Here is a 15,748-nt window from a genome sequence, read left to right as displayed (position 1 = left end):
GGGATCTTTCCTTGTCTTCCAATTTTCTTTCTTCTCTCTCTGGAAAGGGGAGGAGCATAATACCTTCCTGGAGGACACAGAAAAATTATTCTGCTTTTTAAGACTGTTTATTTTTCTGTATTTGAACATTTATTTTGTTTCATAAGTTAGGAATTTGTGGGAGAAAACTGTTAGGCAATCACTTTACTAATGTATATGTGGTTTTTTAGAATGTATTTTAATGTATATGTGTATTTTTAGAAGTCTTTATTAGGATAGTATTGAGGTAGAGGGGCCTTTGTCATCTTCCTTCCCATGGTATCCAGAGACTAAATTTGAAAGGAAAGTGGTTCTTCCAGAGGGGGAGGGGGCCAGAAAGTGACTGGTGAGAAAAATCATACCCAAGAGAAGGAATAGTCAAGAGTTGGGGAGAATAAGAGTAACTGCCCTGTTCACCTGTATAGTACCACCACCAACCCACTGCTAGACACACACACAAAAACATTATTTCACAAAAAAAGTTTCCCTGATATACTAGAACAACATCTTATAGCCCTAATGCCAAAAAGACCCAATCATTGAAGAAAAGCTCCGATTTGCTATCATGTAGGAAGATAATTTAGGGGAAAAATCAATTGTTAATATGAAATCTTTTCAATGTTAAGACAAGTAGAGTTTGGGAGAAGCAAAGCTCACATGCAGTATCTTTTTTTTTCTCAGACATCACACCAATGCCATTAAAAAAAAAAACTATTACCAAAAGGTCTCACTAAATGTAATTAAAGAAAATGTAAGCAGTTTAAAGTGGCTTCAGGGCAAAAGAAAATGAAGCTTGGCATATGGGTGTCTTTTAGGACTCCCAAAACTAAAGACTTCTTTTTGTGTTTCTCTTTTTTTCACCCTCCAAATTTGTTAAAGAAAATTTGTTTCTGGGTTGAAACCTAGCTTGGAAAGGCTCTGCCTCAGGCTGAATAGTCAAAGTGAAGTTATAATTCCCTAATAAAACAAGCCTTGTAAGGGAAATGCTTCCAGCCTGAGAACCAAAGCTGTACCAGGGGGCATTGTGATCATACCACATGACTAGCTTTCTTAGGTATATTTTCCTCTTGTTATCAACACCCTTTTTCCATCATTTAAACTCCACAGGAACATATACCTCGACTATAAAGCAATTCAGCTTCAGATACCTCAGCCAATTTGTTAATAAAAACCTGAAACCATTATGCCGCCTGAAAAAAAAATGAATATTTTTCCACTTTACCAGCATTATATTGTCAATTCTCCTCTGGAATACTATTGCACTTTTTACTTTCAAACTTTTCTCCATTATCAGTTTGCTTCCTTTACTCATTAGGAATATTCTAGAAAATCATGTATAATGCAAATACTTACATGGCTAATTATATTTTAAGTTGGTTTCCATTTTAATTATGAAACTATGTTCATAATATAAATCATGGGGAATAAAGGAGGGAATAAAGCACTTCATCATATAATAAGGAATCACACTTGAATTGTGAGGGACAAAAGGGAAAACACTGAGATATTAAGCAAAAAAGAGGAAGGTTTCCAATAAGTTGAGTAGCATCTCTAAGAAAGATTTGTGGGGAACATGGATGAGAAGTTGTGAATCAGTTATGTGTGAGCTATACATCCACATAGTAATATATCCATGAACAGGTGGTCCACAGCCTCTCCAAAGTGTCAAGAATGCTAACACAAATCCAGTAGAATTCTCCCCTTGTCAGTGTGCTACTTATGTAATTCTCCCATATAGCCTTGGAAACAGACGTTAATCAAATGGGCATTAATTCACATGATATCTATATATTAATTAAAATCTCACCTTTTGTTTAAAAATACAAATTGTTTTAATTTTATTGAGAAATGGAAATAGAATGAAACCCTATGGGACTTGAAATAGAAAGGTCTTATTCCAGTTTTAAGTTCTAATGCCATTCTTGAGTTGAAAGAGTCTTAAAGATTAGCTTTCTCAAACATTATAAGCAAAACTTGATATGTATTTAATAAGAAATGTAATACTGTCACTGAAGTAGCGTTGTCCTACAACCAGTAAATGTTTGTTAATCCAAGGCACTAGTTAATAACAAGAGATCTTTCTTAGAACCTCTTTAATCTACTTTCTGTGCTTCTGTGATATTCACTACTTTAGGAAGCATTTTCTGCAATTAACAAAATGTAGTTAGCAACATGCTCTAATCAGAGGTCAAATATGAACATTGGATTACTACTACAATGTATCACATGGGTAAATAAGAACTCATGCTAAGTGCATATGTTCATACCTAAATTAATCTAAAAAGTAAGTATTTATTAGAGGGGGGAGGTGCATCTAATGTCTGAAGAGCATATCTGTTGCACTATCTGCAAATCAAAAGGTACTGAAGATCTAAAATCTTTTGTAGCTTTAGTTTAGACAAGGGCAACAGGTGGAAGAGAAGAAGGTGGAGGAAGAAATATGAAGTGGAAGTAAGCAAAATCTTTAAATTAATACCACAGGGCAGTCATGAAATGTTTGGGGCCCTAAATCTGCACCCCAAATTAGCACCAGAATTTCTGGGAAGTCTGAGGATCTAGTTTAACCTAGACATCTCCTTCTACAGAGGTTCTGAAATGTCAGCTATGCCTTTGAGCTACTTTGATAATTTAAGGGGTGGAGGAAAGAGCAAGCATTTGTTATGGACCTGCTATACATCAGGCATTGTGCTAAATGCTTTGCAAACATCTGATTCTTACAACAACCTGGTGAGTTAGCTATTATTCCTACTTTAGAGTTTAAGGAAACTGGGGCAGAAAGAGATAAAAGTAACTTTCCTAGGGTCACACAATGAGTAAGTATTTTAGGCAGGATCTGAGTTCAGATTTTCCTGACTCTGGACACAGCACACTATCCACTGAACCACTGTACTTCTGAAATATAACAGACCTTTAAGACTTTATAGTTTATAGGCCTTAAAACAGCCCCTTCAGTTGGTTCTTTAGTACTGATCTGATTCAGACCCTCATCAGATTGTAAAAGCCCTCACCAGAGCTCACTCAAAGGTACTAGAGTTGGCTAAGGAACCTAAAATCTTAACAGCCCAATTAATCAAACATTCTGAAGTGTTGCAGTCTAGAATGGTTTTTTCCCACTTTTCCCCTCCCAGTCATCTCTACATAGTGTCTATTTTGGAAGAGTTTGAAGTGCTTTATGTTCTTTGGTTTTTAATTTCAGAAAACTCATCACAACATCTGAGAGGTCAAGTATATATCCTTATTTTATGAATAACAGAACATACATGAAGGTCACACTCTCCAGGTCCCAAACCTATCTGGGTTGATCTAAGGGAAGGGGTATGTAAATAGACAGACAGACAGACACACACACACACACACACACACACACATACACGATGAAAAAAAGAATAAGATTACTCAACTACTGCAAAGGAATGAACCTCATTGTAATATGCTTTTCATAATTTTTCACAGCAAATTCACACGGCCTTCTTCTTTAGTGAGGCTGTGAGAGTGGACCAGATAGAACTGGTTACTAGCAAGTCCTTGGCATGTTTTCACTGACTAGATTGGCTTCCTTCATAAGGATGGGCCAGCAACTGAGGATGTACCACAACTATATCTGTCCTCCCTCTGAACTCCCTTGGTCCAAGTAGCCCTTGCCAGTTGAGCTGCAAGGACAGGCAGGCAGCTGGTGTTCCATTTAGTTCTTTCTACCAATGTACTAGAAGGAGAGTGTTTCTGTAATGCATCCTTTACAAGACCAAGCAATGTGATCAGGTGGCCAAATTTCCCTTTTTAAATACTTACACACAAAGATTACATAAACACACAATGTTGTTTCCTCCTTCTTTGGTCTGTTATGAATGACAATATTCTGACCAAAGAAGCACCTGTGTAGCTAGAACTAAGCCTTCTTATGTTCAAATAGAGGGAAAAAAACCACTTCATTATTTTAAACTTGTCAGAACAGGATCTGAAACAAGACCATTCAGACAGTATTGTAATGATATTAAAGTGATTGTCCTACCTGGGACCCAAGGCCATTCAGACTGGATTGTAATGATATTAAAGCAATTGTCCTACCATATTTAAAGACCTGGATTCTCTTGTGGCATAAGACAGAGGAAACACTGAATTTTCCTTACAATATTGAGCTACCACTTTATAAATGACAGAATCATTTTAGGGTACAAGAGGTGCTTTAAATGTGGTAACTTTATATCATTTCAACTATAATGATCATAATTACTTATTTCTTTTAATCACGACCCACTTAACCACTTTAGTGCAGAGGAATAGTTCAAGGAGTTTAATTTCCATTCAACATCTAATCTTCATGTTTACCAAAACCCTTCATGGGCTTTGTTTACTGTCTGCTCACTGGCCTGGACGTTTGATCTTACAAGACTGGATCAGACAGGGTCAGATAAAACACTGATTACTGGAATAAGGCAGTCATGGTAAGTAACACTGGTTTTTGAAAATCACCCCAGCTTCCACATTTTGCAAATAAACTCAAATGCACAAATGTGACACTTAACAATCAGAGATTTATCTTGCAAAATAATGAGAAGGAAAAGAAATAGCAGTAAAGTGATCATGCATTTTGCCCTAACTTTGAGGAAGGCATGGCTTAATCCACTATGTCTAGGAACAGTATTATATGACAAATAATTTTTTGACAGCTAATGAACTTCCAATGACTTCTTAATTCCTAATTCATGGGCTATACATGAGATTGAATTTAAGATTCTAAACTGCCCAAAGATTACAAAACAACCTGCTTTATGCTCAGTAGTAGTAGAAGAAAAAAACTTTAAGTGCAAACTAAGTTGGTTCCATTAAATCACTAATTCTTCATTGAACCCTGATTTAGAAGTATTCTTTAAGAGCATTTCTTCGCTGGTACACACTCCTGTCCAGCACCTAGAATCGAACATGGCATGTAGGAGTTTAATAAAATGTTTGCCAATTAATAGTCTGGCTACCTCACAGAAGTAGCCCACAAGAAGTGTTTAGTATTTGATGATGTTTGTGAATCACATCATTAAAACTGCATAAAAAAAATTTAAAACAGGATAAAATAAGTACACATACAAAACAAGTTCACGTTATGGTAAGAATATCTATAAGGGAGACAACTCTTTAAAAGATTTGCTCTTTCATCTCAATTGATCAAATTCCTTAAAACCAAAAATTACTATATAAGGCATATTTCTTAAAAATAATATTCCAAAAACCTAAATATTTCAATTTCACAATAGATTATATCTAGTCATCCAACACTTGGGATTGGGAGCAAAACTCTCAATAATTAAACAATCATCACCATGTTCTCTGTAGGAAAACAACAAATTCAAAATTGTGAGCTGACAAAACAGCCAGCTAGCTATATGGGGACGGATGTCATAGTACTGTATGTGGAACAATAAGGAATAATTTCTTAACCATTGTATCACCCTCCACAATATTCTGACATGACAAAAAAAAAAACTAGGGAGCTGGGTTAGAGAATTAGAGACAGAGACATACAAAAGCAGCATATTCATTAATTTTTTAAAAGCATTAATAGTAACTCCAGTACCTCTGGGGAAACCATAACTGTCTCTGAAATTAAAGAGAAAACAGTCTATCCAAATTACAGAAAAGAAAGTTAACATACTAAGCAAAACTAACTTGGGACTTTTTAAAGAATAAGTGTAAATAGTTAAGCTATATTTACAGTAAGTCCAACAAAATGCATACTGAGAATGTTTACTTCAAATTTCATACAATTCCATTTGTATACAGTTTTTACATCTGTTGTTAATGATATCAAATTATTGATTATTCACTTTCTCATATTTCTTTAAGCATTAGGTATAGAATCTGCAATCTGATGCTCTTTTTGTCCTTCCAGTGGACTTTTATTTTTGCTGGGTTTTAGTCATATTTACTTTGATCTTTCAGAGTATATAATTATTTTACTGTTTATTTATTTCTATGAGAAAGGGAAAAAAGTTTGACCTAAGAGATCTATATGTGGCAATTTGTAATGGAATCACATAGCTTACATTTAGGAAATCATGGTTTTGATTAAGAAGCGACCATTTAGTTCCCACTGTTTTATTAAAACAGACATTAGCAGATAATAGGAAACATATTTAACACTGTACCGTGAATTTAGCTTGTGACATCACTAAGGTTATTTTGAAACTCTCTTATATGCTGCATATCTTTCATTGTACATAGAAACTAGCTGCTTGGGGATGGGAATGGAGAAAAGAGCACAGAAACCAGCTCTTTGTATTTGCAGGCAGATTTCTTTTAGTTTGTTTTTTTCTTGCTATTGTTTCAAAGATTTGGAAAATCATGGACCTCTTCTAAATTTTTTGGGGGGAAAAGCATTTTTAGAATTTTAGAAATTTATTAACTAAATCAACTCTTTTACACATGAAATGTGTATTATATATGTGTATTATAAACTGAACCTATATTGAAAAAATAACCACACAAAAGAGATTGTACTAAATTAAATCTACCAAAAATAAATGCAAAATTCTCTTTTATGAGAGTTGAAAGTTATTTAAGTAAATTTCTTTGGATGTTTATTTTCTATATATCACTATACCTGTCATGAATTCTTTTTTTCCTTCCACTCCTTTGGCTGATGAATCAACACCACTTGAACTGCTTTATGGCAGCTTGTGTTTACTTCACACATACCTTAACCTTCCCTTTTCTCCTCCTACTCTCATTCTCTTTCATATTCTCTCTCTCTCTCTCTCTCTCTCTCTCTCTCTCTCTCTCTCTCTCTCACACACACACACACACACACACACATACGTACACTCACTCACTCACTCACACAGTGAAACAGCAAGGACTAGCTACATTACTTTGAACAGTATGTATACCCAGTGTCAGGGAAACTCTTTAGGTTTGGATCCTTGACCCCTTGATTGAAATCAAGGTCTCATTTTTATTTTACTGCACTTAAAGTTTTAACTGTGCACTTACTAACTAAAAAGAGAGAGGGGTGAGCTTAAAGAATTGAATGCTCTAAGGAAGAAAGGAAGAAAGTGGAAGATGCACACACACACACCAAAAAATCCACTTGGAATCTGTAGTGGCAACTATGAGAACACTACAGTGAAGGACTTCTAGTCCCTCTAAAACTGGGATTACACCCTGATCTATTGAAATAGGAAGCTCATTGCAATTTGCTTATAACAGAAAGTAAATGTGATCTACCAAATGACCTTGAAACTACATAACTCTTTTGATTTTTAGCCAAGAGGATATGTTCAAGCAGTTTAAAAAAATTCCCTTAAAAAAAAAACTTAGAAACATTTGCAAAAAGAAACACTTGTGAACCACACAATAATGTTTTATAATGAGAAGTAGCTATTCATTGAATGCTGCTCAAGGGTCAATATTAATAATACCACATAGAAAGTACTCAAACAAGAAAAGAGTCCTAACAATTTCAGAATAGGTTGAAAAGAAATATATCAATTCAATTTCAGAGTGTTTAATTTCCCATATGTAGGTCAACACCTTGACTTTCTTCAAAAATATAGTTCAAATAGACAGGTGTTATTCTTTTCATATATTTAAAAATATATCCACAGTATTACATTTCTTAACAGGTAACCTTGTAAATAGATACAAAAAATGCTTACTATCCTACAAGAATTATTTTACAAGCTTGCCTTTCCAAAAAGGATCTACAGGTTGTAAAACAAATTCATCAGTCGTTTTTACTCACCCACCATAAATTGGTATTTGCTCTGGCATAGAGGGTTAGTTAGCTGGTGATAAGGCAGTATTTAAACATACATATAAGGGGAAAGGGATTAATAAGCACTAAATATATGCAGAATGGAACCTTTTAGCATGTCTGTTATCTTTTAAAAAATAGATCTTTAAAAATGCAGGGAACATTAACTTAAATGTATTATTGTCCCACATGGACTCATTAGTATTTTCTAACACTCCCAAAAAATTTTATAAGGGAAATTTTAAAATAAAAGTAATATTTTAAAAGACCTGGCACTTCAATACCATGTACAAAAAAAGCTATTTGGGGGTGGGGGAAATCAACACTCATTGTACAATTGTTTATAAATAAACATGGTACTATCTGACCAAATTCTATCTGATATAAAATCATAATCATTCCAAAAAATTCAGCATTATTTAAACAAGTACTCCTTCAGCCCAGAAAGACAAATATATGGTATTCTTGAACAAAGCCAATTAAAAATATTTTCTATGACAGTTGTACTTTTAAAAATACTTTACATAAATCAATATACCATTTAATTATATATACATATAAAAACATCTATTTGTATATCTACCTATATATATGTACATAAATATAGATATAGGCTTAAGTCTTTTGATAGGTGACTGTCATTCTGTTTAATCTATCAACTACATACAATGCAACAGAAGCATTTTCTTTAAATTACTTTTCATTCTCATACACTAATTTTAAAGCACTGAATAAAATCACATTACAGAAAGATTTAAATATCCTCTTTTTGTGAGAAACTACATATGTGGTGCTATATTTTTAAACTATTAGGGGCTTAATATTGGTACTAATTCCAAAGAATCAACAATTCATTTGATTAAGAAAGATTTGAGAAGAGACTTTAGAAACAATTAAGGTGAATTACCTTTAATCTTCTTGTACTTTTTATACCATCTCCCAAACTCCTGGCACTTGGTTGCTGACACATTGGCATAATATGTGCTATTTACAATGGATGAAATCATGCTCTAGAAAAGAGAAAAAAAAATTCTAAAACATCTTCTAAAAAATCTTTTAGTGACATTAAAGGGCACACTATATTACTCATACAAAAAATTTCTTGGGTCTTCTAAATCTAAAATAGCCTCATCAAAAAAAAAATCAACTTTATTTCCTATTTCCTTTTCCTAGGCACAATTATTTGAGTTCATTCCTAAAGTGAAAAGAAAGGGGGAATCCCTCTAGATTTAGGGGAATCTCTCAGATTATATTTGAATAGTGTCTTTTTTCCAAAAAGTCTATTCAGAGGCAGTCTCATAAGGGGTACAGACAAAAAGATTAAACACAATGGGTGAGAATAATTGTGATTTAGGAAGCAGATCCTAAAGGTAAGATGAGATGCTCCAGCATGCATAATCCAAATAATGCTTTTCAGATGTTTTCTGTTCCGCTTCCAACTGCAACAAGACCACACAGCCAAGAATCTGAGAACATTCGTGCTACTCACTACAGAACAACAGTTAGGCAAATAAGTTAAATTAATGTAATTTATAGAAACGTGTGATTAGCAGTTGGGTGAAAATTCACCAAATGAAAAAGTTAACAGTACTATTTAGAACAAAGTAAACTAAACATAATACTGTCTGGTTTCAACCATCCAAGCTGAAACTTTCAGATTACTCAGTTCCCTTGTCTCTACTATGCCCACCCATTCTCCTCCTACCCCCCAAATTTTCCATTTTGTTAATCAATTTATTTGTAATTTGATAGTTTAATATTTGCTGCTTGATAGTACTTAGGAAGAGAAGATTAAACATAACCTGAATCTGAGACCTCAATTCATAATATAAAATAATAGTTGTATATTTAAAAGGAAATTTTTTCCTCTAGAGAAATACATGCAGTTAGCATGAATGTATTAGGGGCATGTGTATTTGAACAGAGGGAAAATATTTGTGCCAGTTTTCAATTTTATACCCTGATTGGCTGTGTTTTTTTGTGTGTTTTAGTTTGGTGTTATTTTTTTTTATTTCTGCCAGAGCTAGAGTATTTTTATCAATTGTGTGTGGACATAAACAAACCAGGAAGTCAAATGAACCATGTAAAGCTTTTACATCTTTTCTTGAAATCATATCTTTCAGAAAAATCATCCACAGACATGCAGGAGTTCAGAAAAAACATAAGAATTTCTGATGACATTTCTACATAGTGCTAGGGATAAAGGGGACGACAATAAATCAAGACAATGGCAAATGATTTACCAGGAGAGTCAAACTCCAGTTCCCTGTAAGCTGACATTCAAAATACTATCATTTTGCAAGATCAAACTCATGCGTCTATCATTCTATCTTTGCATTGTTTTCTGAGATCTTGCATATGTTCTTGGCTTCCACCACACCATGCTTGGCCCAAGGTCTTACTCCAGTACAACCTCAAATGACTCCCACTTTTCCCAGATTTCACAAGATTCTGAGGCTTTTCTTTTCTTTCTTTTCTGATGCTGTACTTTAAAATCATTCTTTTAAAAGAACCCACAAAAACTAGTTCCATTTACAGAAAAGTATTTTCCCCCTTTCAACATAGCAGATGACTACAAGCCCCATGCTGATACAGCCTTTTAGGTAGTATGCAGCGAATACATCGCTTGACACCAATTTCTAAAAAGTAAGCCTTTATCAAAGTAGAGGCAGCATGATGAGTGGATCCGTTTATCCCAGAATTTGAAGAGTCCAGCCTAAAACAAAGTGTTAATATCACCTAACTTTAAGTAATATGACTCAGTGATGTTCCCCATTCCATCAAAGCATTAATCCTTAGCATCCTAGACATAGTAGTCTCCTTTGCTGATCATTAAGCAGGCTGGTAAAGTTGTCCCACAGTCCTCTTCACCTTACTATTCCCCTGTTTCTGAGCTTAGATCTAGAATAGCACACTGGAAAGAAACCCTGATCCAGGAATCCGTGGATCTGAATTCTATTTCAGGCTCTTTCCAGAGCTTGCTATATGACATTGGGCAAGTCACTATCTATCTCTGGGTATTAGTTTCAAAAAGTGAGTACAATTGGACTAGATGATCAAGCTCCCTTCCAGGGCTAATATGCTAGGAGTTAATGAGTCTTTCTCTTCTGATGTACTGTTATGATATAGGAAAATCAATCAACAAGGATTTATTAAGTACCTACTATATACTGGGCAAGGCACTTGCAAGTACAAAGACTGAAACAATCACCAGTCATAATAAACTTACCTTCTAATGGGAAAGACAACAAGGACACATAAAGATCAATAAGAGATAATTTTAGACTAACTAGGCAGGTAAAAGGGAATTTAGGACATCTCACATTGTAAAAATAGAATTATTAAAATTTTCATATGAAAGTTGTCTAAAAGTAGAGAAAAGTCTCTACAAATCCATGCATGCAACAGTGCAAATGCCTTTGTGATGCTTCTGTTTTGTTACTTTATCTGGGTGAATGTGGCCACCTGGCAAGCGAGAGAGGATACACACCTGTAGCAGGAGTCATGGTTGAGAATAGCAAGACCACTGAGCTCAGCTATGTGACCAACTGACTACAAAGCTACCCAAAATAGGAGATTCCTCAGTCTTCACTTGGAGTCATAGCTATATTGTTCTAAACCTCAAATCCAAATTACCCTAGATCTCCAGGATCCATCCACCTTTCCTTATATTTGCTTCCTTCCTAATCTGGCTTTTAATTGTGAGTGTCCTAGTATCAATGGCTGTATACAACAGGGGAGAAAATGAGCATGTGTCTGACTGGTTCATTAGCAAAGTCCCCAGTACTGGAGAAATTTCACATACTTCGTTTACAAGAAAGAGGTATGTTACTCTCGCATAAAATAGAACTTGCTCATTTTCCCCAGTTTATTATTCAGATGGTGATAATAAGCTAGTTTCCATCTCTGCTAACAGAACAAAAAGGAAACGATTTAAAGTGCAGAGTAATTAGGTTAAACAGGAAGAAAATTTTCCTGATAATGAAGTTTTGTGAGATGCTAGAAAGAATTTCCAAAAAAAAAAATGACCATAGTAGCTTCTTTTCAGGGGAGCTTTAAAAATTGCATAGATATAGTTGAGAAAGTTGAGCTACCATAAAGATAGAGAGACATGCTAACTGACTTTTAAGATCCTTTTATGCCATATTATTAGGTTAAAAAATATATGAATTGGCCCTAAAGCACATTGTACATTTTTTTCATGACTTGAATCCAATCCACTGGAACCTTGCCATAAAAGCATCCAGGGGTCCATCCTGTAGAACAATCTCAATGTTGGAAACAGGAATTTTTCTTTTAAAAACTTCAGTAACCAACCCACCTTTGAAGGATCCAAGATAGAAAGACCTCATGCCAAATTCTATTCTTTAGAGTTCCAGGATTCAAGGTTACATTCCAACCATCACAGAACAAATCCTTTAATAAAAGGATTTGTTCTATAAAACTTGGACTCAGTCAAAAGGCCGCACTCAAGGACCTAGAGGGCCATGTGTGGCCTCAAGGCTACAGGTTCTCCACCCCTGCAGTAGGCCACAATATTTCAGCTGTTTCTGAAGGTTAAGGATGGAAATATTCATTAAGTAAGGGAAGTATTACCAACTTCATCAGAAGTAGTAATCTCTACAGCCAACAGTGTAGTAGCTTCTTTGAGAGAAAGCTAAAGATGGTACATATAAGAATGTAAAATTATTACCCCAGTTTATCTGTAAACAAATCATAATAAAAAGTTTAGAATTAGATAAACTTATGTGACCTAAAGACAATTTTCAAAGGTTATAGGAACAACCAAAATGAATAACTAAAGTTTAAATTATTTGTGTGACATACTTGGAAAAAAGTCTTACAGATAAAGAAAATAAGCAGATTTCCTTCCCCCAACAACCTCCCAAACTTTAGCTTACAAGTCCTTATTGGTTAGAATAACAACTTTATGCTAAGGGCATCTAAGATTCAAGTACATAGCATAGCTAGGGTTTTTTGTTGTTGTTTAAAATAATAATTTCAGAGTACATTATTATATTTTCTATTAGTAGTAATGTGAATCCCCTTCTAGGCAAGTAGAGGCCCTCTTGGGCTAACAAGTTGGTCATCATTGGCAGGAAAAAACAGGTATGGAATGTTCCCCTTTCTCATTCATGTGTGAAGATAATTTGATACATATATGAATATAAGGCAAAATTTAGTCTGCTGCTTGTTTCAGAGGAGACTTCTTTGTAATCTGCTGTTGTCAAGAGAGTGAGCATGGGGGAAACTCAGATGATATTTCACATTTGGTAAAATTTGGTAACACTTTTAAAAATTGATTTGGATGAATTATGGTTTTGTGGCAAATTCATGCAATGCCAATAAGCAGCCTTCACCTATCCTTTTTTACCTTCACCATTTACGCATCATAAAAATGGAATCCTAAATTTTTTTTTAAATTCTAATCCAAGAAATTAGAGTTTGAAGTTGTCACAGTCTCAGTTCCCACCTCTTTATTAACACTTTGATAGCCTAGGAAAGAATTGTCTATAGAGTTAGGTGTGCCGTAGAATAGACCTGTACAATCTGTGGCCTTACAGCCCATGGGCACACCAAAGGATTTTAAGAGACTGGGGGAAATGTAAAGGATGTTTTCCTCTACATTTTTTCCTGGTCACCTGAAATCCTTTGGTGTGCGGCAAGCGGCTCAAGGGCCACAGGTTGTACAGACCTGCTTTAGAATGATGTGTTCTTCAGGATCAGTCAGGGGTGTTGATGAACAAAATGCAATATTCTGGATTTTGAATATCATAGGTAAGGGGTTAATAAGAGGAGAAATGAACTTAGGCTACACACATGAATTTGGCTGCTCGATAAAACATAAAGTTTTAGACTGCATTTGACACAAACAGGAGGGCAATGTTTGGAGTCTGGAGTAAGAAGCCTTAGTTCAAATCTTGCCTCTGATACCAGAATTCAGTCTCAAGTAAGTCATTTTTATTCTCATGGACTCAGGTTCCTCTTTGGTAAAATGGGAATAGCTAGATTAGTTTATCCCTAAAGTTCCTTTTAGTTCTATATCCAATGAGAAAAATTAGTTAAATATTTTAAAAAGGAGGAGGCTAGGTGGCACAGTGAATAGAGCACTGGCCCTGGAGTCAGGAGAACCTGAGTTCAAATCCAGCCTCAGACACTTAACACTTACTAGTTGTGTGACCTTGGGCAAGTCATTTAACACCAATTGCCCTGCCTTTCCCCCTCCAAAAATACCAAAACAAAAAAAAATCATTTAGGCAATCATCTGCTTTTGCTAAAGAAGGACAATTGATTTGATTAGCTTTCCATTGACTTGACTAGTAGTTTGACTTTAAAGTCAAACTAGTTAAGTTAAACTAGTTAAAGTTAAACTAAAGTTAAACTAGTAGTTTGACTTCAAACTAATTGATTTCTTAGTTTGGTTTTGTATAGACAGGATTTAAGTGTTTTCAGTGATGTCTGGCTAGATTGTCACAAATTGAATGAGATAAAAGAAACAATTATCCTGGGACTTATTGTTGGAGAGGAACACAAAATTTTCCTTCTCATGGTAGCTTTTCTTCTCTCACACTTACAATTCATCATACCAGAAATCTGGAAAGACCTTTGCAATGTCTGCAGCTTTACTATATCCTGATAAAAAAAAAAACTCCATCAGTGCCAGGCTAAATAACTGATTTCCTCAAATATTGTTTCCAGGATCAAAGAAGGAACGAGTAAATGATGTATGCATTTGGGTAGGAGCCACAGAAAAGCAGAGCTCATTCTTTTCAGACTAAACCAGATAGGAATCCATTACCTAGAGAAGTCCCTGACACATGTAGCTTATAGGTTAATCCTGATTTATCACATAGACCAACTCCTAGTAGGCAGAGTTGTCCTTGGAATATCAAGGAGGCTGCCCTACACCCTGAGTTTTATGAGACCCTATGCTAATTCAGGGACTAGAAAAAACGTAACTAGCATACAGAGAATGAAACTGTGCCAGCTATTGCTTTAAAAATTAGTGAGGCTCACATGTACATGCACATAAAAATCAATAATGTCTCATTATCAGGCAGTATTAGACTGGTGCCCTGACTACAAACTTCCCCAATATCTCTTTCTCCATACAGACTACATAACCTCCATGCTGCCATTTTGTTATACCATCTTATTTTCTCTTTTGAAGGTGTTTTTACTGTCTGTACTAGACCAACTTAACCTATATCATATTGATGGCTTTGGTTGTTAGTAACGGTAGTTGTATTTGGGGGCAAGAGGTAGAGGAGGAATAGATACAAACCTATAAAGTATGATTTGCCCTGGAGATTGGTAGTTGTAATTCAAGTTTAACCTCAGTTGAGGGAAAACTACAAAATCATCAAAACAAGATTATAGCACCCTTCTCTGCCTTCTCTTTATTCCATAAACTTGAGTAAAGAGATACTACAGGCCTACCTTTCATAAATAGTATTACTTTCCAATCTCCCAAGCTAGACCTTGAAAGAAACTACCTGGTGCCAGTCAATAGTTAAACTGTTCAAGTTCCTATTTAGACATAAGGAAAGTACCTCCAGAAAAGAGGGGGTGGGGATGATCATTTCTGATGTATATTAGTTTTAGTCAGATCAATGCAATAACTAGCATGAGGAAGCTGGATTAGTTGACCCTAGTCTCTGACCCAAATCCCTTGAGAAATTAACCTACTAAAGTCTTAGAACTCTAATCTTAAGGCTATATGTCTTTGAGTGACTGCAAACTTACCTATCTTACTACAACCAACTAGGCCCAAATCTGACTGCACTTTCATATCCCATCCAGTCATCCACTCAGGTCATTTTTCCATCAAGCTATTTCCTTTCTCTAGTAGGATCTTTACAACCACAGAAAAATGTGTCAAGTTAAACTATCAAAAAACCTTGGGTGAATATCACAGAGATAGCTATGAAAATCCATTTATAATCATTCATTTAAGTATATAAGAAAGTCAAGTCAATGAACACT

The 15,748-nt window shown here is 35.0% G+C and overlaps 1 protein-coding gene across 1 annotated transcript in view; it reads right to left on the bottom strand.

The window, feature by feature from the left end:
- SATB2 (SATB homeobox 2) overlaps positions 1 to 15,748 on the bottom strand; it is a 232,445-nt gene that overhangs the window by 119,702 nt on the left and 96,995 nt on the right. The window contains exon 6 of the mRNA XM_069070136.1: positions 8,670 to 8,772. Coding sequence (XP_068926237.1) covers positions 8,670 to 8,772 — 103 coding nt within the window. The remainder of the gene's footprint in view (positions 1 to 8,669; positions 8,773 to 15,748) is intronic.

The sequence above is a fragment of the Petaurus breviceps genome, unplaced genomic scaffold, assembly GCF_028583685.1.
Source record: "Petaurus breviceps papuanus isolate PSGF00001 unplaced genomic scaffold, PetGlider_PUasm1.0 90804, whole genome shotgun sequence".
NCBI lineage: Eukaryota > Metazoa > Chordata > Mammalia > Diprotodontia > Petauridae > Petaurus > Petaurus breviceps.
This window is presented reverse-complemented; position numbering and strand designations above follow the sequence as displayed.